General features: G+C 40.8%; 1 protein-coding gene across 1 annotated transcript in view; it reads left to right on the top strand.

Moving 5' to 3' along the window:
- The window catches only part of PTPN14 (protein tyrosine phosphatase, non-receptor type 14), a 117,999-nt gene that overhangs the window by 91,158 nt on the left and 4,757 nt on the right, over positions 1–22,084 (top strand). The window contains exons 10-18 of the mRNA XM_009279580.1: positions 355–437; positions 2,738–2,795; positions 6,648–6,726; positions 8,382–9,871; positions 12,589–12,732; positions 13,775–13,993; positions 18,086–18,214; positions 19,208–19,442; positions 21,615–21,778. Of these exons, the coding sequence (XP_009277855.1) occupies positions 355–437; positions 2,738–2,795; positions 6,648–6,726; positions 8,382–9,871; positions 12,589–12,732; positions 13,775–13,993; positions 18,086–18,214; positions 19,208–19,442; positions 21,615–21,778 (2,601 nt within the window). The remainder of the gene's footprint in view (positions 1–354; positions 438–2,737; positions 2,796–6,647; positions 6,727–8,381; positions 9,872–12,588; positions 12,733–13,774; positions 13,994–18,085; positions 18,215–19,207; positions 19,443–21,614; positions 21,779–22,084) is intronic.

The raw sequence follows: 22,084 nt of genomic DNA on the forward strand, positions 1-22,084 counted from the left end.
GCTGTTCTGTGCTATTTAAAATCACTCCACATCTCCCTGAACCAAGGCCAGTATAGAAACTGGAGCAGCAAGCTTGAGCTATTTTTTTTTTTTTTCTGTTGTCCCTCCTCCCCTCCCACTGTGACTTAGCAGTGAAGTGGCAGCATGTAAAGGCATGCCACTGTACTTCAGTAATTCAATGCCTTGAATGCTCTTGAGGGCACCAGACATGTTCTTGGCAGCCAGATTCTATACATGATGGACCTTACCAAGCGTTACTGCAGTTGGATTTTTAAAACTCTTCTTTGTTACTTCTTGGTAAGAATAACAATATGAATGATTTTTTTTTTTCCTATTTTTTTCTTGTGTTTTAAGGATGATCTTGAAAATGCCAAATATATTTCACGGCTGTTTGCAGCAAGACACAAGTTTTACAAACAGAACAAAATCTGCACAGAGTGAGTACTCTTTCTTCAGAGTTATTTTCTGACACCCTGCTTTGGAATTGCTCTGAGTTTTGGCGTGTCTGGTTTTGTTTGTTTTTTCTAGTCACTTGTGTCAGTTATTCTTTTCTCCTTTCCCTTTTTTTCTTGTTTTGTTTTAACCACCAGCAAGAACAGACAATTGAGAATGAAATTTCATTCTGAGCCTTGTGAGGCTTAATGCTCCCCAAGCAGGCAAATCTGACAGAGAGTCTTAAATTGAAGCCCTTGGTCTCTGCCGTTCATAACCCAGAGTATTAGTATAAACTGGAGTGAAAGGTGACATATGTTAACATGCCAAAATGTGAATTGCAGTAGCATTTTGAAGATGCACTACCCATCTAGCAGCTAAGGTCAGTGGAAAACACAGGTTGTCATCTTCTAATTTGGGCAGTATAATTTATCTGCTGCTTATGTGCACCAAACAAGGGAGGACACCTGGGAATGTTAATCTGCGTAGCCGTACTAGCACGACACAGCAGAGACCGTAAATCTGAACCCAAAGTGTCCTTTAGGCTCTACTTTAAGCACTTACTAAGGAACTGGCCTTGAGCTAGTCCTCTCACGCAGGTGGATTCATCCTAACTGAAGGAGGAATTCATGAGGCTTTAGTTATAAGTCAAAAGTCAGTTTATTAGCTGAGTATGTTTCATTTATACCAGCATGCAGCAATTTTAGTTTGAGATAAATTTTGCTTTGGGAAGTTTAGTGTTTTGAGAAATGTTCATGACGTGCAGGGTTTGTATAGCAATGAGAACATGAATCCCTTGCAAAACTTATCAGCTTAGTTAGCTGGAAAGATATGAAGTTGTTCATCTCTATCAACAGCTCTGGTTAGAGCTGGACATCCCATCTGTTTAGCTGGGTAATGCCATCTGTTGGAAAATAAAGCCAAAATGATGAAGGGAAGATTGGAAGGTCTAGCTTTCTAATATTACATATGCATACAATATATTAACATACAGTGAGTTAGAGTATTGGAGAGACCAATGAGGTGAACTGCATAGAGTGATCTTTTCACTTAGAGAAAAGAGATGTTGATTAGATTTCAGATGGCGTTTACAATTCTTAGGAGGTGAGTGGAAGACCAGAAAAGACATTTCTTAGCAGCATATAATGCATTTTTAATTTTAATGGTTTCAGAGGAATTGAGTTCAAAGGAAGCTCCTGATTGTCTCCCTTGTGACACTCAAGAAAGAAAACAAAATACCATAGTCTGTCATCTTGGAATATTTCCCCTTTGAAGCTGTGTATTGGGGTCAACAGAGAGGACTATTCTGTTACTGTTCATAATCCAGACTGCAGAAGCAATAGCTTTTGATCATGTTTATTTCTAAACACTGAGCCATAAGTATGTGGGTACCATGAACTGGGTGTATGTAGTGGCTTCATGTACAACTTACAAGTCGTTGGACTAATAAAGATAGGGAACATCATGAGGTCACTGAGTGAAATAACTGGAATTTAAATGTATTTTTGCCATTAGAATATCTCTCCTTCTTACCACAGTTTCATGTGGTAATCAGCTTCTGTGTTAGAGCCACAGATATTGATGACAGCATATGCCAATGTGTGTTTTCTAGCCAAATAATTTTCCTGCCCTCTGTTAAAATGATAGTTGTTTGTTTTCCTGTGTGCATTTCCTCTAATCGCACATAACATCATTCACCAGATCAGAAACTGTAAGAGGACAAATTCCACCTTTCCTCTCTTCACGTAAGCACTATATTTCTGCCTCCTTCAACTTGTTTCTTTCCCTTCCTCATTTTTTTTTCCCTCCTACACTCCTTGTTCCTTCCACTGCACCTGGCTACTCTAACATTGTATGTGGCTCTGCTAGTATTATTAACCGATTGCGCTTTTTTTTCCCTTCTGATCTGTGCACATTGCTTTGGAGTGATTGGTATGAATTCCATAGAATTGTCATTGTTTTAATGTTCACCTTAAGTCACCTGAGACTGTGCCTGTGTGCCATGTTCAGTTTTTATTGCTCAAGAGACTTGTTTGTTTGATTCATTTTTAAACCAGAGTTTTTCTTTCTTGTGTTTCCAAGTAAGCCAAATAGGATAATGAACAAAAGGCATGTATATTTTGGAACTGGAATACCTTCTGTATTTAGAGAAGGACCTGAATTATTTTCATTTATTCATATTTTTTTAAATCTCGTTAATGAGCAATACTTAGAGATTCTTCATCTCTTGTTTTTCCCATTCATTCTTGAATCAGAATTGAAATATTCTGGTTTCTAGTATTTCTCTTTACTTTTTCTTCCACAGACAATCAAGTTCTCCTCCTCCTATCCGACGACGGCCCACTTGGAGTAGGTCATCCTTGGTATGTGCCACAGTGGGGTCTTTAAAAATGTCTATGCTATTTCTAATGGGATGGGGCATTGTGTAAGATGGAATACTTTCTAAATTTCAAATAAGCACATTAATTCATTTGTTGTAGGCAATATGATTGGAATGAGTTTCAAGGGTGTGGCTGCCCAGGTTGATTAAGTTACTCACCATTGAGTATTAAAAATTACAGTCTTCAAGGCATTATATTTTTATTTGCCCTGCAGAAACTGAGCATCTTTTCTACTGGATTGAGATTATATTCAATAAGTAAAGAAAATAGTCCTCTAGAAAGAATTTGAAGTGTCTTGTGCTGTATACTTGAAAACCTAGTCATTACGTAATTTTACAGCTTTTCCTTTCGCGTTTCTTCCATTCCTCATATTTTTGTATAAAGTCTACTTACAATTTATCAACTTCTTGGGTTAAGTGCCTCTCTTCTGTGTGAAGTTACTGTGATTTTAAGTAAAACTATTATAATCAGTACAGGGTTGTGATTCAGAGTTTTTCTTAAACTGTATTTGTTTCTGTTCAACTAATCTCCATAAATACTGTAAATCTGACAAAACTGGGTAACTTTTTCCTGAAATCTTTACAAAAAACATCTGTGGGAATCTTTTTTTTCCTGGTCAGCTCTAAGGACACTTTTTTGGATCCAATTTTAACATCTAGTATGTCAGTATTTCTTACAGTAATTCAGAACCCCTTAAATAAGAGTAGCAACAGCACTGCTGGTCCCTTAGACAGAGGGCAATATTATCTGTATGCAGGTTGCCAGTTTTCATTTGTGATATAGGTTATACCTGCTTTGTAGACCTTCCCAGAGTGATAACTCCATTAGCCTATTGCTGCGAGGTGGAAAGCTAATGTGGGCAGAGCGTTTTCTTGACACATCCCCACAGTGTGGTTACAGCTTGTGAAAATGTTCTAAAATTAAGCTTAATCAGGTACTGATATTAGGATGGCTTTATCTTTGCAGATTTCAGCACAGGCTGTTTTCCTGTGTGCGTATATATGGTCCATTAGATCTAAAAGTTGCATTCTGTGTTTCCCAGCCATTGGCAGGAAAGCTGTTGTAGCTGGCTCTGGGTTTCTTTGTCCTTTCATTCTTAGCCTGTTTCTAAGGCGTCATGATGCAATACACAGGCTGTGTATTATGTTCTCTGAGGCATACTTGGTATTTTTGGTATCTGCTAGTTTGGTCCCTGGAGATGACTATGAAAAACTGAAGGTGAAGAAATGAAGCGTGCTTTGCATTTGTATGCTATGGCCTCAAATATATGACAAGGGGAAAAAGAGAACTGCCTTCTATATTAGATATGAAAAATGGAAATCTACTTTTTCAAAGGAAAAACAAATCCTGCTGCCTCTTTATGTTTTGAACATAATCATGCAACAAGTTTTAAAAAAACCCAAAGTCTCAGGAAGATCAAGAGGCGGAATGTGTGCTCATCAATTAAAAAGTGAACTGGGCTGCTAACCGTTCACATTGAACTTTCAGCTGCTTTTTTCATAATTGTTTTGTTAACTTGTTGGAACAGTTCTCTTTGGGGAGGAAAAAAAAAGTCCTCCTGTTGTCTGCACTGCACATACCTCTATACACCTACCTATTCATTTGTCTCGTATGGTAATAAATCAGTAGGCATAAATGGGAAGTGAAGTGGGATCTTTGGAGTGAGGCTCTGCCACTTCACTGAGGATCATGGTCATTACTTTCAGATTAAGACCCTTTATACGGTTTTGGCAGCATGGCATTTTATTAATTATAAAAACTATTAAACTAGGGCCTTCAAAAAAAAAAAACAAACAAACCACCAAACACACACACACACACAAACAAAACCCCCAAACAAACAACCAAACACACACACACACACACAAACAAAACCCCAAAAACCACAACAGAATAATCCCTAATTTCTTGCAGATACCTTCCATAACATCTATCACAAAGAAATGTGATATGTCTGCTCTAGATCTATACATTCCCAGTAGAAGTCGCTTCTTCCTTGCACTTTTCCTCTGCCCCCGATTTATTAAGCTTTCCAACATCTTGGTTTGTTCCAGGCTAAGCTCTGCTACTCGGGTTGTCAGCAGCAGGGTCCTTTGCCCAGATTGTTCAGTGAGAGTAGGGGTTTATACCCTTGGAAGTAATTGTTGTAGCAGAAGTATTTCCTGCCATCTTCCAGCTCTGGCTTAACACAGCCATTTTGTATGTAAGAATTCATATGTGTGCTCAGTTTCTTTGATTCTCATTCCTTCTCCCCATTTACATAGAAAATGTAAATTTAACCCCTTCCCCACCCCTTCTTCAGCAGCTAACTTGCATGGTGCTCATTTTGTGCATGTGCATGCAAAGGTAAATTAGGTAAAAATTAGGTAAAAGGTGTTTCTTTTTTGCCTTGGACATCCACAGTATTCCTTAATAGTTTGAACTACTTGAATCAGCCTAGATGAAAAGCCCTTGCTCCTCTGTTAAGGAAGACATATTCACAAGACAAGAATGTCTTCCTCCTCTTTCTGCTTACTTCATATATCATAGAATCATTAAGGTTGGAAAACACCTCTAAGATCATCAAGTCCAACCATCGACCCAACACCACCATGCCCACTAAACCATGTCCCTAAGTGCCGCCTCTACACGTCTTTTAAATACCTCCAGGGATGGTGACTCAACCACTTCCCTGGGCAGCCTGTTCCAATGTTTCACCACTCTTTCAGTAAAGAAATTTTTCCTCATGTCCAATCTAAACCTCCCCTGGCGCAACTTGAGGCCATTTCCTCTCGTCCTATCGCTTGTTACTTGGGAGAAGAGACCGACCCCCACCTCGCTACAACCTCCTTTCAGGTAGTTGTAGAGAGCGATGAGGTCTCCCCTCAGCCTCCTTTTCTCCAGGCTAAACAACCCCAGTTCCCTCAGCCGCTCCTCATAAGACTTGTTCTCCAGACCCCTCACCAGCCTCGTTGCCCTTCTCTGGACACGCTCCAGCACCTCGACATCCTTCTTGTAGTGAGGGGCCCAAAACTGAACACAGTATTTGAGGTGCGGCCTCACCGGTGCCAAGAACAGGGGCATGATCACTTCCCTACTCCTGCTGGCCACACTATTTCTGATACAGGCCAGGATGCCTGTATATCAAAACATATCAAAGTATGTTTTCATAAACTTTGCTCAGCAACACCAGACAGGACATTACAGCGCAGGTGGTAAAATGTGATTGCAAAACGCATCGGTTTACCAATGGACAAAACTGGTGAATACAACGTCAGCTGTGATTTATTTCGCTGTAAATGATCCTGCTGATTTAATGCTGAATTGTCCCCTGTGATACTTGTTGTGTTAAAGCTTGTTGCAGTGCAGATTGTTGGAGGAAGGCTCCAATTCATTATCTAGGGAATCCGATATTCGTGTAATTTGCAGAGTTATTTTAAGTCCATATGTGCTCCTACGCTTGTATAACAGTGTTTTAGGTCCTTGAGTTTGTTCCATCTCCTGCTTTTGTCCTGATTAGGTGTTTGTTTTGTTTTAATTCTTCAAGGGCAAGGGCTTTTAATAAACTTTTGAGAAGTTCTAAGTGAGCCGGGAGTCTGGATGTTGTTTTCTGAAGTGGTTGAGCTTAAAGGAGTCTTAACTGGTCAGCTTTGGGCTCTGTAACAAAATTTAGCAAACAATTTACAAAATGTTATTCTCTGTTCTATAAAGAAATGCCAAGCCACGTGTCTTTGGCTGGGTAAGAAAGCAGTATTCAGTGGAAAGGGCATAAAACTGTTTTTCCTTTTTCAGCAGCAAAAACTGTAGCAAACGAAGTTCCTAATGCTTTTGTTCCCCCTTGTGCTTTTATTTCAGCCAAGACAACATCCATTTATACTGCCTCCTATGCATGTCCAGTGTGGAGAACACTACACTGAAACACATAATTCACAAGGTACCTAAAGCATATATTTTTCCTTTAATGGACTTCAATTTTATGTGTATGCAAAGAAGCTCCTACTCCTTATGTCTAGATTTCTAATGCCGTCATGGTCAAATGGGAGTTGCTGCTGGAGGAGAGCTAGCAGTTTTATAGTTAATGTTGCAGTAAGTCTTCTGTTTAAAGTCCAATTTCAGTTTTCAAATTTCTCTGAAATGTCTGTGCATGATTATATGGACCTTAAACTTGGTATTCCAGTTCAGTGAGCTGAAAAAATAATTTCTAAAGGAAGTATGATGGCTGTACTCAAAGGCAGTGCCAGCTGGGGCCAGAGGGAGAAATGGAGGGAGGGAAAAGGAGACAGCAAATAACTTTTACTGTAGGAGAAATCATAGTGTCCTGGTCACGCAACTGTATATTTACATAATCTTTTCTGCTGATTTTTCACCAACATCTGCCTGCATTGTTAGCCTTATGGACTTAAGGGGGGTTAATTAACTATTTTTACCCCTGCGTTTGACGAATAAATTCTCGAAGAGGTTGTACCAGGTTACTTTGATCAAGGCTGGGAATGGAGCCCAACCCCTAAACACCTTGAGTCTCACACCCTTAACCACAGCACCTTTTGGAATACACGTAGCCAGGTCTGTTAGGCTACGTTCTTTGCAGTTCATGAGAGGTACAGTTGAAGTGCTCTCACTGGCAGAGGGGCTCTTAGTCACACGTGATAGCGTTTTAGAGTTGTGGTGGTCTGACTAATTTTAAGGTAGAATTTGGTAAGTTTTGAAAGGAGCCATTCAGTATAGTTCCTTGCACACAGCGGAAGATTTGACTTAGCGGCTACTACTGTTTTACTGTGCAGCTGAGGCTCCGAACAGGGATGTTCTCAATTTTAGAAGAATTGTAAACTTCCCTTAGTTCTACCACAGACTTCTCTATATTGTTGAAGAACTAGCTGATTTCAGAGTTTTGGGAGCTGCTACTCTTTTCTTACGAAATTTTCAACACGGACAGTTTTGTAGTAAAGTTGTGATCCAGGACATCATCTTTACCATCTTGATTCCCTCTCAAATATCCTTTGCTGAAGTATTTAATATTCTTTAGCACATCTGCAGAGTAGCTTTTTTTCTTTGGAGTTTTTTTTTTTTGTTCTCCTGAGTCTTGATCACCCTGCTGTGTTATACTTCAGATCCTCAAGACTGTTGGTTGGTCTGAAGTAGGATTTCCAATTCCACAGTCCTCTGCTACTTCGAATCACAGTCAGCAGTGCATTAACAGAAAAGAGAAGAGAATTTTTAGGATTACTATAGGCTAGTAGCACTGGATTTTTAAGGTGGCAGCAGCAGTGAAACCCTTCCAGGATGCTGAGGGATGAGATGCCCCTTTATTTTTCCTTACCACCCCAGGCAAAAACACTTCCTCTCTTTCCCCTTTCATGTCTCCCACAAGGATCTGAACTACCATATTTTGCTAACTGTTGGGATTGTTTACGGGGAGTAGCTTTGTTTTAGTTCTATTTCTTTTGCTCCCAAGACCAAATGTTCCCTGCAGTTGTTGTACACTAAGCTGTCTCTCTAGTCGTTGGTGCAGACTGCATTTGAAGTTTTGTTAACATTGAGTGAGTCCTTTTACGTTAAAATTGGCAACGTCTTTATCTCTGCTCTACACAGATAGCATTTTCCATGGAAATGAAGAAACTTTCTACTGTAGGTCTCAGACCAGTTTGGACAGGTGTCCAATGGACTTCAGCTACTTGAATGGTAATGGGCCCAATGGGAGCGTATGCAGTGCCCACAGCATGAACTCCCTCAATCGCTCACAGAACTTCATCCAGGCATCTCCAATGTCCTCAAATCTGAGCATCCCTGGAAGTGACATTATGAGAGCAGACTATATCCCCAGCCACAGACATAGTGCAATCATAGTACCATCTTACCGGCCAACTCCAGATTATGAAACTGTTATGAGGCAAATGAAGAGAGGGGTGATCCAGATGGATAGCCAAAGTCAGTCTTTGAGGAATCTCAATATTGGAAACACACATGCTTATAACCAGCCAGAAGACCTAGTTTACAGTCAGCCTGAGATTCGAGAGAGACATCCTTACACGATTACATACGGGCCCCAGGGTGGCAGCTATAACAAGCCTGTCACCCCGTCTGACCAAGTGAACCCTAATAATGCTGTGCAAAACAAGACGGCAGCCAGTGCCATATCCCACACTGTCAGCACACCAGAATTGGCTAACATGCAGCTGCAGAGCAGCCAGAGTTACAACACCGCTCACATGTTAAAGAACTATCTCTTCAGACCCCCACCTCCATACCCACGCCCACGTCCTGCCACTAGCACACCAGACCTGGCAAGCCACCGGCACAAGTATGTCAGTGGGAGCAGTCCTGACTTGGTCACTCGCAAAGTCCAGCTCTCAGTAAAGACCTTCCAAGAGGACAGCTCGCCGGTCGTCCGTCAGTCACTGCAGGAGGTCAGCGAGCCCCTCATGGCAGTGAAGCATCACGCAGCTGTGAACAAGCGTCATAGTTTGGAGGTCATCAGCAATATGGTACGTGGTATAGAAGCCATGGCATTAAAAACTTTAAACGCCCCTCTGCCACGCAGGAACACTTTGCGGGAGCAGGTGCAGCCAGAAGAGTCGGTTCAGATGGGGCATGAAGTTCAGCAGGTTCCTCATTATCATCACAAAAAGACATTCTCTGATGCCACGATGCTGATACACAGCAGTGAAAGCGAAGAGGAAGAAGAAACTCCAGAATCCGTGTCACGGATAACAGCCCTCCATGAGAACATGGAGTATAGTGCTCAGCTGCAAGCCGCCTTGGCTAGAATACCAAATAAACCTCCTCCAGAGTATCCTGGGCCTCGTAAAAGTGTCAGCAATGGAGCCCTGAGGCAGGACCATGTTAGCATTTCTGTGGCTGTAGCCAGGGCCAAGGCAATGAGGCCTGGGCCTTCCAAAGCCATTAGTGTCTCTCGAACTGATCAAATGGCAATAAACGGGTCTTCACTTGGGCCCTCTATCTCAGAGCCTGACCTCACGAGTGTGAAGGAGAGGGTCAAGAAAGAACCTGTCAAGGAAAGGCCTGTGTCTGAAATGTTTTCTATTGAGGACAGCATTATAGAAAGAGAAATCATGATGAGGGTAAGTGCCTTCCTCCGTTGCAGTGGCTTCTGGGGAATTAGTAATCATACAGGTCAGTTTCCATACCAGAAAACTGTTGGATCAGTAAACTGTGGGGAACACGTGGGTGGGAAGATGTTGATTTGCTTTAAGTTAGGAAATGTGATATTAAGTGCCACATACAATTTGGTTTCGTGGGTCTGTATGGCCACCAAAGGGTCTGATCCCGTGCACTGCTATTGGGCTTGTCTGCTTCCTCCGCTGTGGTTACTCAGCTGCTGGCCGGATCCGTGTCTGATCCAGCTGATGATGCCTCCTCCCTGGCAGCAGTGCCAGCCCGAGGTGGGCGGCAGAGCACACAGCCGGGTGACGAGGAGGCTGACCGCAAAGCCCCCCCCTCAATGCCGGCTCCCCTTCTGCCTGCGCGGCTCTCTAGCCCCCACGGATTTGAGGGCAGGATGAGTCTGAAATGTGTTTGCTGAGATGGGCAGGAGATTGTGTTTCAGCACTAGCATTTTATTCCTTCTTTGCAGGGATGTTGAGTTAAGTATCACATAATATATAACATAACGGAAACTCTTGAGTTTTTCAAATGATCTCTTTGATTGCCTTTCCTGCCACTTTATATAGCAGTTATCTGAATAAAACACTGGTAGCTGTAGAATATGGATTGCCGGTTTTGCCAATAACTGAGTGACCAGATATCTAATTACAGAAGCAGCAGATGTAGAGGCCGGGTGGTTGAGGATCTGGATTGTTTATTTTTTAGAAAATGTACTTAAGTATGAGAAATAGGGTCCTTTTAGACTTGCAATGAATTTAGAATAAAAAATATTTAAAGGCTTCAGCGCCGCTGCAAGCAATGGCAGAAATATGAGGGGTGCTTACCATTCAGTGACTTATGTATGTGCTTGATGTAACGCTCTGGGAAATGCAACTGCAGTTACAGAAAGCGAAGTGTGTGCCGTGGTTCTTTTTTTCAGAATTGAGGTCTGAAACAAAAACAATTCCTGAAACAAATTAATGAAGCACCTAAATGGTCCAGAGCAGAAAAGAGTTTGTAATGTACTAGACCAGTAACTAGTTAGACTTACCTACTACTGTATATTCAAAAAATTCTTGTTCATTCGTGATCCTTACACTGATGTCATAGTTAGGTATCAAACTTGGGCCACTAAGTTGTATCATGGAGACTGAATTTACTCCTTGCAGAATCTTAAACTTTAAACGTAAAATAGATACTTGACTATAAAACATAATCTTTCATGAATGAATACTGTAGACATTGGTGTCACAACAAGCATAGATATGCTCTCTTCATCTTCTGAGGAAAGAAAACATATTGAGAAGCAGGAACCCAAAGGATTGTAGGATGGAAATGAAGGTAAGAAGAGAGCTTAGAGATGTTGTTTGAGTACTCTTCCTGTCAGTAATCATTCAGATCAGCCTTTGGTCAAAAGGTGCTGCTGTTGCTGCTGTTGTTTTGAAAGTAAAGGGGTGGTCTTAGCATTAAGCTTTTAAGGTGGTTTCAGCCTAGATCAGCAGTCTTAGCACATGCAGGCCTTCCTTTTGTCATAGGAATCACATGTTTTACTAATGGTAATTTGATGACCTTGATCTTTTAAACACAGACTTTTCTATTTTACCTAGCAAGTAGTAGTAATAATAAAGTCCCCAAACAAAGGAAAAATACTTGCATTTTCCTGCTTTCTGGACGTAAGAAAAAGCAGAGTGGTTTTGGATTTTTGTTTTGCTTTTTTGTTTGTTTTTTAATTAGTGCTCTGGAGGAACCCAGTGGTGAGGAAAAAGCTCACAGGCTTTTGAAAAATCAAGCCATTTACATATGTCTGAGGGCATTCAGGTTCAGTAGTGTGTTTCCTGGAGCTGAGCTTGGCCTGTGTGGTGACCACAGCTTCCATATGCATGCTGAGAACCAGGCTTCCCTCGTGCTCATCTCTCCTTCCAAATCCGGCAGAAAGAACTGTTAAGGAAATGGAATAAAATGTCCATAATTCGGCTCCTTCTGGAGATGGTTTGTCTTCTTGCTTGACGTTTTAGCTCCCGGTGGCATAAGGAGGGCAGCAGGATGAATTTAAAATTCATACTTGGGTTCTCCGTGTCGCAGCATAATATGATGCATGAATGCGATAAACGATATCCCTCCCTGGCTGCTGTTACGTTCAGTTTCTGGGATTTGTGAGCTCAGTTTTTAGTGTGAAATATATCATGGGTGCTATTTGAATCACCATAACAGCTGAGTGCATCAGAAGACTTCTCATTTTAAGTATTACCATCACAGAAGAGAAACAACTGTCCTGTGTTTTACTGCTTGTTGTAATAGATTGAAATTATTGCTTTTTAAAAGATGCCCCAGGTATCTTGGCTACAGTAGCACTGCTTTAACGTAACAGGGTGATGCTTTGTGTGTCCTACATTCAGAATAATGTTTGCAGAAAAATGCTCGAGATTGTATTTGTGTGTCTTTAGATGGCATGTAAACTATATTATATGCTGGGATTGCTTCTTTGAAATTAAAATTCTGTGCTCATGTAGGAGCAGGCCTTTGAGGAATAACAGGAAGAATAGAGGTTGTATTTGAATTTACGATGCTAATGGTGATCATCTGCATTCCTTGGCCAGAGAGTTGCAGATTTTGGAGATTAAAAAAACATTCCAGCATTTTACTGGCATTATAAATAATCACACAGAGATGAAAACGTGCCTTTTCTTGCCAAAAGAATCTAGAAAAGCAGAAGATGGCAGGCCTGGAGGCCCAGAAGAGGCCCTTGATGTTGGCAGCACTGAACGGACTCTCAGTTGCTAGGGTTCCAGTGCCAGAGGACAGCCAGGATGAAGTTGCCAAGGTGCCAATGGATGAGAGGGTAAGATGAAGGCTCATGATATGTTGCTTGTTCCCTTTGTTCCCAACAGCATAAAGTTTCTAAAATATTAAAATTTTATTTAAAATGTGAAACAAATTCTCTTAAAAGTTTTCAGAGCCATTAATGGAAAAGGTCTGTGGTTAACACTGGTGTGTCTTTGGGTGCTGACAAAGTGTTAAATGTCTTGAATGTTTACTGAAGTCGGTGAAAATTGAGGCTGTTCGCCATTTCACGTGACCACACAATGTCATACAAGATCAAACTGTAAATCTAACATTTTTCACATTTTTCACTTGATCAGGCAGTCTTTCTACAGCGATCATCTGTAGATACTGTCTTTCATGTTCTGATACAACTAAGGAGTTCAGTTAACATCTCTAAAGGGATTAAATTAAAAAAAAAAAAAAGTTGTTTGCCTCATGATGTTTGCGCATGTGGGTGTGTGCATGTATATGGAACTTTGGAAAATAAAAACAGTTGCTGCCATTAAGATTTGAGACGTATATTTGCAAAGAATCTTTCTGGCTTTCTGGATAGAAATTTGCAGCCTTGTATTGTCTGGTATGCAGACAACAGAACTTAACTTCCACCTATACGTATGCGGGGTTTTGTTCAACCACAGAAATTGCATGCGTGCAAGTTAGGGAATATTTTGAAAATGTGGACCTCATCACACTTCTCACAGTGTGATCTTCTTCCTAAAAAGATAAATTTAAAATATTTTTACAAGTATCTGTTGTGGTGAAATCACATATACGTTCATACTGAACCAGGATTGTATTTAGCATGGTTTTGCTTTTTATGGTATTGGCCTTAAAAAAAGGTGGACATGGAATGTAAAAATGTAAAATTTGCTTGTGGTTTCATTCAGTAGAAATAAGAGTGTGTTGTGTTTCCTCAGATAACTGCAACTGAAAAAAGAAGTAAGCGAGAGAATGCCGTGGCTGTATATTGAAATTCAAAGAACTGATGGATGGGTCTAGTGGTAAACATTCTTCCAGGAGGAATTAATGGATTGGTGTTCCTTTTTGTTAAATCTTAGTGCAAAATCTTGAAGAGGAAGTTGGAAGAGGGGATGGTGTTTACCGAATACGAGCAGATTCCAAAGAAAAAGGCAGATGGGGTCTTCACCACTGCTGCCTTGCCTGAGAACACTGAGCGCAACCGCATCAGGGAGGTCTTTCCTTATGAGGAGAACCGAGTAGAGCTGGTGCCGACCAAAGAAAATAATACAGGCTACATCAATGCTTCACACATAAAGGTAAAAGCTTTCTTGAACTTTGCTTTGCAAAGGAAGGTATGTTAAAGCTTTGTTTGCATTTCTGGATGCGCACCAGCATTTTCTGTAACTCTGGAAATTCTGAAAAGGTAGCTTAGTCAGAATGCATCATTGTACCTTTGTGTCAGCATGGGCATCTCTGAAGTCCCCTATCAACTAACATGCATGAGTTGATTTATTTGCTAGAGATGGGGAAGTCATTTTCGAGAGGCGTCCGTACTTTTTTGTGCCCACCTCTGCCAGCTGGTTGTGGAATGTCTATACTGGTTAATGTAGAAAGAGATGCCATGTTTCTTAAACCTCATGAAAATGCGTTAGATCAGCCCCAGTGCCTCCAATGTAACATGGTTGTCATGACCCTGTACCTGAAAGAAAGGGCAGCTAAGTGCAGGGCAAGGAGATGTTACTCCTAGAGAGGAATATATCCAGGGTTTCCACCAGTGGAAGTTTTTAAGAGAGACAGACGGCTGCAGGCAAACTTTGTCTACTCGGTCAGTACGTGTTCTGATTTGTCAGTCCCAATAGTCTTGCAGGCCGCTGGGGGACTACAGCAACCCATACAGAATGAGTCCCTGCAACTGACTGGTGCAGCCTGAAAGAAACACTGCATAAGGTTTGACTGAAATATTTTTTCCATTTACCAGCAATAGAATACGATTTTTAGAAATCAAGGATGTAGCTCCACGTATGCAGTTCCTTGTCCAAAGAAAAAGTATGTAGCTATGAGTCATGCATGTTCACATAGATACTGCAATTGTATATATAAATAACATATTTCTTCTTTTTATCATGAGTTGAGTGATTTTTAAAAAGAAAGTAATTTAAGTAGGCGTTGATAAAGAGAACACCTTACTAATGAGATCCCTGTGTCTCTGATTGGATACTGTATTGGACTTCTGTTTCAAAAAAGTTTTTATCAAGATACTTCAGATTTCTTCTTGTTAATTCAGTGTAGAAATATTTTAAGATATGATCTGACTCTGTTACTTACAAACGTGGCCAGTTTTAACAGTGAACCATTCTGCAGTGGCTGCAGATGCTTGTTTTTCTTTAAGCTTCCAGTACTATTTGCAAAGTCCTTTGTCTCTACCCTGAGAGAAGTAACAGCACTCCTCTCCCTCAGATGACAGATTCTCTTGTTGTCAGAGAGGGCTGTCTGCTTTTTCTCATTGTCAAAATCCAAATTAAAAAGAAATAATTCAAAAATAATAAATAACACATCCTGTTAAATTAATATTTTCCTGGAGTAAAAGCCTTTTTAAAAGTTTAAAGAGACTTGCTGGCTTCTTTGGTTGTGATTTACAGTGTTAAATCCTGTTGATTCAAAAGAATTTTGGAACCAGGATCCTGGCAGGTTATCACTTTTCTACATAGCCTGGTAGGTAGCAGATACTGAGTTTTTGCATAATCAGACGTTGCTTTGATGATGGATTTCTGAGCCCAAAATTTTTCATCTACTTTGTTAGGAGGCCAAAAAAAAGAGATTCCTAACATAAATTATGCCCACAAAGCAATACTAGCCAGAAAAGAATTTTCCGTGGCCAATTTTGAGTCCACGTTTTACCTTGTGTGTTAGTGTTGGACACGCACACATCTCACATTCATAGAGCACCCAGGAACACGCACAAATGTTTTGGTGCATGACAGTGGTCCTTGCCAGTATTTTCCTCTCGCACTCGTAGTGGCACGTACGGAAGCCAAGCAGATGTGCTTTTGCTTAGAAGGTGAAATCGCATCTGCAAAATTTACCTCAGTAGCACAGTGTGTGTGTGTCTGCAGCCCAATATTCAATTTTTAATATCCTGCAGTCAGGGCATTAGAATGCAGTAAACATTCCAGGCATCCCATTCCCTCCAGACTATTTATGATCCTCTCATATCATGTGCCAGGAGGCTGGATATTTGGAATAGGAGTCAGTAGACAAAGAAAACTCCTATATCGTCCTGATAAGATCCATGCCTGGAGGATTCCAGCTCAGCCTGCGAGCCCCACAGTTTTGCAGTATTTCTCTGCTTATTTACCATTGACCTTTGCTGTTAAGATACTAAGATCGTCGTCTATACCAGAGACACAAATTGTAACTAAATTTATGGATTAAGCAAAAAAGTTCTTAAGACCACTTCATCTGACTCTTTGGGTCAGGTCAGTATTGACTTAAAAAGCTCAGAAATACTATACCAGCACTCACGACTGCAGACGAGCATGCAAGTGCAAGACCAGTCCAAGTGCAAGATGCCGGTTAGTCCTGTGCAGTTTATATTCATTCCGACCTCATACAAGAACTTGAGGAGTTTACCTGCATTGGTCTTGCAGATTTTAGCCGTCATTCACAGAGGAGAATGCTGCATAGTATGAAATAAGAAAATGAGCTGGCGTACAGGGTTGGAAACTGTTTTCAGTGCAGTGAAAAATTTGTTATACAAATGCTATTCTAGTTACAGGTGTAAAAACCCAAGTAACCCATTTTCAGTGCAGTGAAAAATTTGTTATCGTACAAATGCTATGCTAGTTACAGGTGTAAAAACCCAAGTAACTCAGCTTAATGAACAGCTGTTTGAATAACAAATAAATTGATTCTATTTCTGAAAATTTATTCAAAGACCTGTACCTCAAAAGTAATATCTGCTTAAACCTGTCAGAGTTATTGATTGCTCCTTGTAGCGTTGTCCGCCAGCACCTTGATATTTATGGATGTGTCAGCATTTCTGTTGTAAATCTTCTTCTCTGGGATTTATAACTTTGTTGTGAGAAGTGGCTCTGGGCTAACGTGGAATTAAGAGATCTTAGCCTGCAAAGGAAAAATATTTTAACTGTCCAAAATAATTAGTTCATCTGGGTTTGCTTTTTGCTGGTAAGCACATTTTAAAATGATGTCTAGTAACTGTAGAAGTGGTTTGGCTTTTTACCTAAAATGTTGGAAAAATTTTTTTTTGTATAAACCTTTCCTGATGTTTAGCTAATAATGTCATGAAATAATTTTTTATACACAAGTGATTTTTTTTTTTTTTAACTGCCTAAGTATGAAGATCTGCCTCAGTCAGGTAAATGATGCAGGGTTTTAAACTGGTTAACTTCAAGGTACTGCTGAGTCTACTCAGGGCACTACATGATTTATAGTGTGTAAATCTGTGTGTTAGTGCTTTAAAAATAATTTCATTATGTGTTGTCATGCAAATACACAAATATTTCTATGAGATGTGGTTGGGAAATAGACTTACATGACTACAGCTTTAGATAATTTTAAATTTCACATGGCATTTGAAAGCCATTTAATGTGCTGGATTTACTTTATAGTAGTTTGCAGCTTCTGAACTGAAAAACCCAAGATGAGTGAGGAAGAGTAAATTGAAATGAAGCCTGTCTTGATCTCATCACTAGCTGGCAACAGGCCTATCCGAGCTCCGTGTTAGGTACAGTGTGGGGGCATAACTGCATCCTCTGGGGACAGCTTGGCCACATCTTCAACAGTGATCAGTGTAGTAGGAGTCTGTTTAAGAAATTATTTTTTGCCTGAGTGGAAAATAATTGAGGGAGGTCCTAAACAGCGGAGGCCTTTAGTTTTCCTCATGCAAAATGTCATTCAGGCTTTCTACACCACTGTATGTTAATTTGCAGCAATGCAATGCCTTTTTAATGCATACAGACACTTCCTCTGGTGCTCAGTTTTTCTTTCATTATGGGTCTGTCACCAAGCCCAGGGAAGTCAGTCAGCTGCTTATTTGTACTTAAGCCGTATCAGAAAGAGGGCCTCAAAAAAAAAAAAAATTTTTTTTTTTTCATCTGTATGATCCAGATGCAATGGCAAGAAAAATAGATGACATTTTGCTCAAAGCTTTATGTTTATGGGCATCAAGGAGGGACTTGGAAGCACCAAAGATTGCATTTTGTCGGATTTGCTCTTATCAAAAGGATGATTCTTCTTCAAAATTTTGAACAAAAGTGGAAGAACAAAGAAGTAAAGGTTTCATTATGGTCTCTTTTGTTTAAAGGGCAGTTCTGGCACAGACGCTGCTGAGAATTTGGGCACTGACTGTATTTTTTTTTTTTTTTCCCCCCCCCCTTCCTTACCCCCAGGTTACTGTAGGTGGAGAGGAGTGGCACTACATTGCTACCCAAGGGCCTCTGCCACACACGTGCCATGACTTCTGGCAAATGGTGTGGGAACAAGGGGTGAATGTTATAGCCATGGTCACAGCCGAAGAGGTATGTAAAAGCACGGAATACAGTTCTTTCTGATGTGAGCAAATCTCCTGTTATCATCACTTCCCACTCCAGTAACCTGTTTTTTCTATCAACAACCCTTTTTCCTCTTACTCTGTTTGAACATATGCTTGTACTGCTATAACACTATACTTTGTAACTTTCTGATACTCAGTTTGGCAAGTACTAAAGCGAAACAAGCAGAACCCCCCCTTCCCCCTGCTTTGCTTCAGTTTGGCCAAACCAAACAAAGATGTTTCCATTGGAATGCGAGAGCACTGAACTGCTCCTGGTTAAAATGACACAGACTTCCACCCCATCCAAGGCCAGTTCTGTGTACCGTCACTCTTATCAGCTGAAAAGAGACCAGAAGCTGTTGTTTCCGTAGAAGTGTCCATGTAAAAAAAAACAAAAAAACAAAAAAACCCAAAAAAACCAAAAACCCACAACAAACAAAAAACCCACAAAACCTTTTTATTCTTATGCCAAGCAAAACAGCTATTTCTATTGTAATCCAAGAACTATGTGCTATGTTATAAAACCTGGCACATGTTGGTAACTAACAGTGCATTCTGCTTTATGCCTGGTTGCTTTTAGCAAACACAGGGAGTGCCATAGCACATCAAGTCACTGTCCAGTTCCCAAGGCTGATCAGCAACAGATACTTCGAAGTTGCTGAAGACAATATCTTTCCATTTGAAGGAGAGGCTTCCCCAGGAGGAGAATATTTACCGAGGTGTTGTAGGCAGTAGCTGGCTTTTGCCATGAGACAAGAGTTAGTTCTTCAAGCATTTTTACACTTAGAAATATTATATGGCTGAGTGTTTTAATGGATATTTTCCTTACTTTGTGGGATGCTCGTTGATCTTCCAGTAATTTGAAATAAGAATACTTGGCTTATCTGCTGAGTTTTATGCCCTCTGTTTGTAGAGAATTATAATTGCAGGAACTAATGGCTATTTCTTTTGTTTGTTTGGTTGGTTTTTGGTTATTAAGGAGGGAGGAAGAAGTAAGAGTCATCGTTATTGGCCTAAACTGGGCTCTAAGCACAGCTCAGCCACTTACGGGAAGTTCAAGGTGACAACTAAGTTCCGCACAGACTCTGGCTGCTACGCAACTACTGGTCTGAAGGTCAAGCATCTTCTCTCTGGACAAGAGAGGACAGTGTGGCATTTGCAGTATACTGACTGGCCAGACCATGGGTGTCCAGAAGAAGTCCAAGGCTTTTTATGTAAGATTTCTTTAACTTGCATGATAAAATACATCAAGGAAAAGGTTGCTTACACTGGGTTCAGTCCACTGCACCTAGTTAGAGCTAGGATTGATATTAAATGGTTATTGCTGTGGCATACAAAGGCCTCAACTAGGTTGTACTTTGCTGCGATTTGGAGAAAAAAGTGGGATTCAAGAGGTGGGAGCTAAGGTGATTGAGGATTTTGGTCCTGAAAGACCTGACATAACAGGAGGAAAAATCAGAGGCAGCAGCAGTGCTAAAGACTCAGGAAATTTTAAATAATAGGATACCTCTGCTGGCTGATCTGTCAGTATAAGTTATTGCCACTTTCCAGCTACCTAATGAGTGTAGGAGATACTAGACTGCACACAAATGTGTTTAGAGAGGTTCAGATGTTAGTGAAATATGGCACAACTCCTCCAGTTTCATGGGAGGCCCTTATTGCTGACAGCCGGCAGTTAGTAGTCCAGAGGCATTGGACTTGTTGCGAAAGAGCAGAGGGCTCCATCACATATGCATTAGTCTGAACTCACTGCCATTCTTCTAACCACATGTGCCCAGGCAATGCTAAGGGCCTTCCCAATTAAATATCATCCTGGTTCATGCGTTTCTGAAAATACAGCTAGTATATTCATCTGTAATAAGTTAATAGCGCTTCCTACTTCTTACCAAGTAATAAACACTACCATATTAAGTAATAGGAATTCAACCATTATTTAACTAAAGCCACATCTCTGGCACTACAGTAGAGCGTGATGCAGAGATCTTTGAGTTACCACTGAAGGAGTCTGTATGTGGTGTACTGATGCGTTGGAGATGCCTGCCCTCTTAATTCCTGAAAGCTTTGCAGCGGCAGCAGTGTAGATCTGTTGCAGCTAAGTCCTCTCTCAGCAAGGCCCATTAGTTCCACTTCAGTCTTGACGTAGCTACAGTCCTTTAGTGATCCACTCTCCTTTGCGTGGTATAAGCTTGATGTAAATAGCATGTTCTTGTTTTCCCAGTTCTGTCATCAGGGCAGAAAATAAAAATGACATTTCATCTTTGGCAAAGGAGTGCCATGGGATCTGTCTAAGGCAAAGCTATTGCCCAATTCCTAGTTTGTTTCGTACTTTGTTTCTCTTACCAACCCACGTAGCTGTGGTTGGGCATGGCAGTAATTGGAACCTGACTGTCCCCATTTCCTCTGTCCCGTTGTTTGCCACCACGTACAGTCCCATTTCACTGTGTGCATTAAAATACAGCTTTTCTGATGTTGGTAGGCCTCCAGCCACAGCCTGCCTGTGTCGAAAGGACTGCTCAGGCTGCAGTGCCGTGACACCAAGAGTCAGGGCAAGAGAGTTTGGCTCAGATCTCACTTCCCACTCTGACCAGTGGGAAGCTAACTGTCTAAGAGTTATGCATCTGGATATATCTTTCTGGGTGAGGTCTATCATCTTTGTCATGCATGTAGACTATGCTGGAACGATGTTTAGAGGTCAGAGTTGGAGTTGTATTTTATGGTGTGTTTATCTAACCAGGTGAGCTTCCAGTATGTAAGGTTCTCTGTGCGGTTTGGCAGTAGAATGCATTGAACAACACTAGGACAGCCACACAAGACAACTGTTCTTGATTCATGCACTTTCTAGAAACGGCTTCGGGGAAAACAAAGACAGCGAGCTCCCAGAAGGGCTCGTAGCTGTTGAGAAACAAACCCTGAGCAGAGAGGTGGGTGAGATTCTGTCTCACTCTAGAAGGGAGAAGGGAGGGAAGGGGAAACAGGGCAGATGGATGCTCGCTTCCCATCTGATATTGGCTTTGACAGGCAGTAGTTTCAATGGGACTTAGCTGTTGTTTTGATCCCAGCCTGTTAATAGCAGGAATTGCTGTAAGTAGTGTCTAGAATCATCTGCTTAGGGGACCTGGAGATTTGCAGAGGGGAAAACAGAATTTAATTTTTTAAAAGAACTATTTAATTTAAAGGAGTAAACTCCCAAGTAATAATTGACACCCAGCTGGTACTTGCTGGATTCAGTGCTGTTCAGTGCACCCTGGCCAAAAGAATTAGTATGTTGTAAAAAATGTAAATTATTGCCACTTTGACAAAGAATGACTTTTCCGTATTCTTTTTTACCTAATTTTTACATTTAGACATACAGGTGTTTGCAACCTTGTCTGCATTTTATCTTGCAGCTTACTTGGAGGAGATACAGTCAGTGCGTCGCCATACCAACAGTGTGTTGGACAGCAGCAACAACTGCAACCCTCCTATCGTGGTTCACTGCAGCGCAGGGGTAGGAAGGACCGGCGTGGTTATCCTAACAGAACTGATGATTGGGTGCTTGGAGCATAATGAAGTAAGTCAGCTTCTTTCTCAAGACAAACCCTGAGCTTAACATTTCTTAACTAACGAGCTACATTTCTGAGGTTAAAATTAAAAGGCATTGAAGTGCTTTCTTTCTACTGCCTTTGTGAGACAAGGGCCTTAAATGCAACAGGCAGAGATTTCCCATGGCGGTTTACTTGTTGTAGTTTTCTGTTGAGTTGATGATATGCATTTTTAATTAGTATGAATTTAATACATTCAAAATTAGGGCTTTTTCTCTCTTTTAAGAATTTAGTGTAATTCATACCTGTATTTAATTAACACTCTAGAGACAGTG

Source organism: Aptenodytes forsteri, unplaced genomic scaffold (assembly GCF_000699145.1).
Source record: "Aptenodytes forsteri isolate BGI_AS27 unplaced genomic scaffold, ASM69914v1 Scaffold195, whole genome shotgun sequence".
NCBI lineage: Eukaryota > Metazoa > Chordata > Aves > Sphenisciformes > Spheniscidae > Aptenodytes > Aptenodytes forsteri.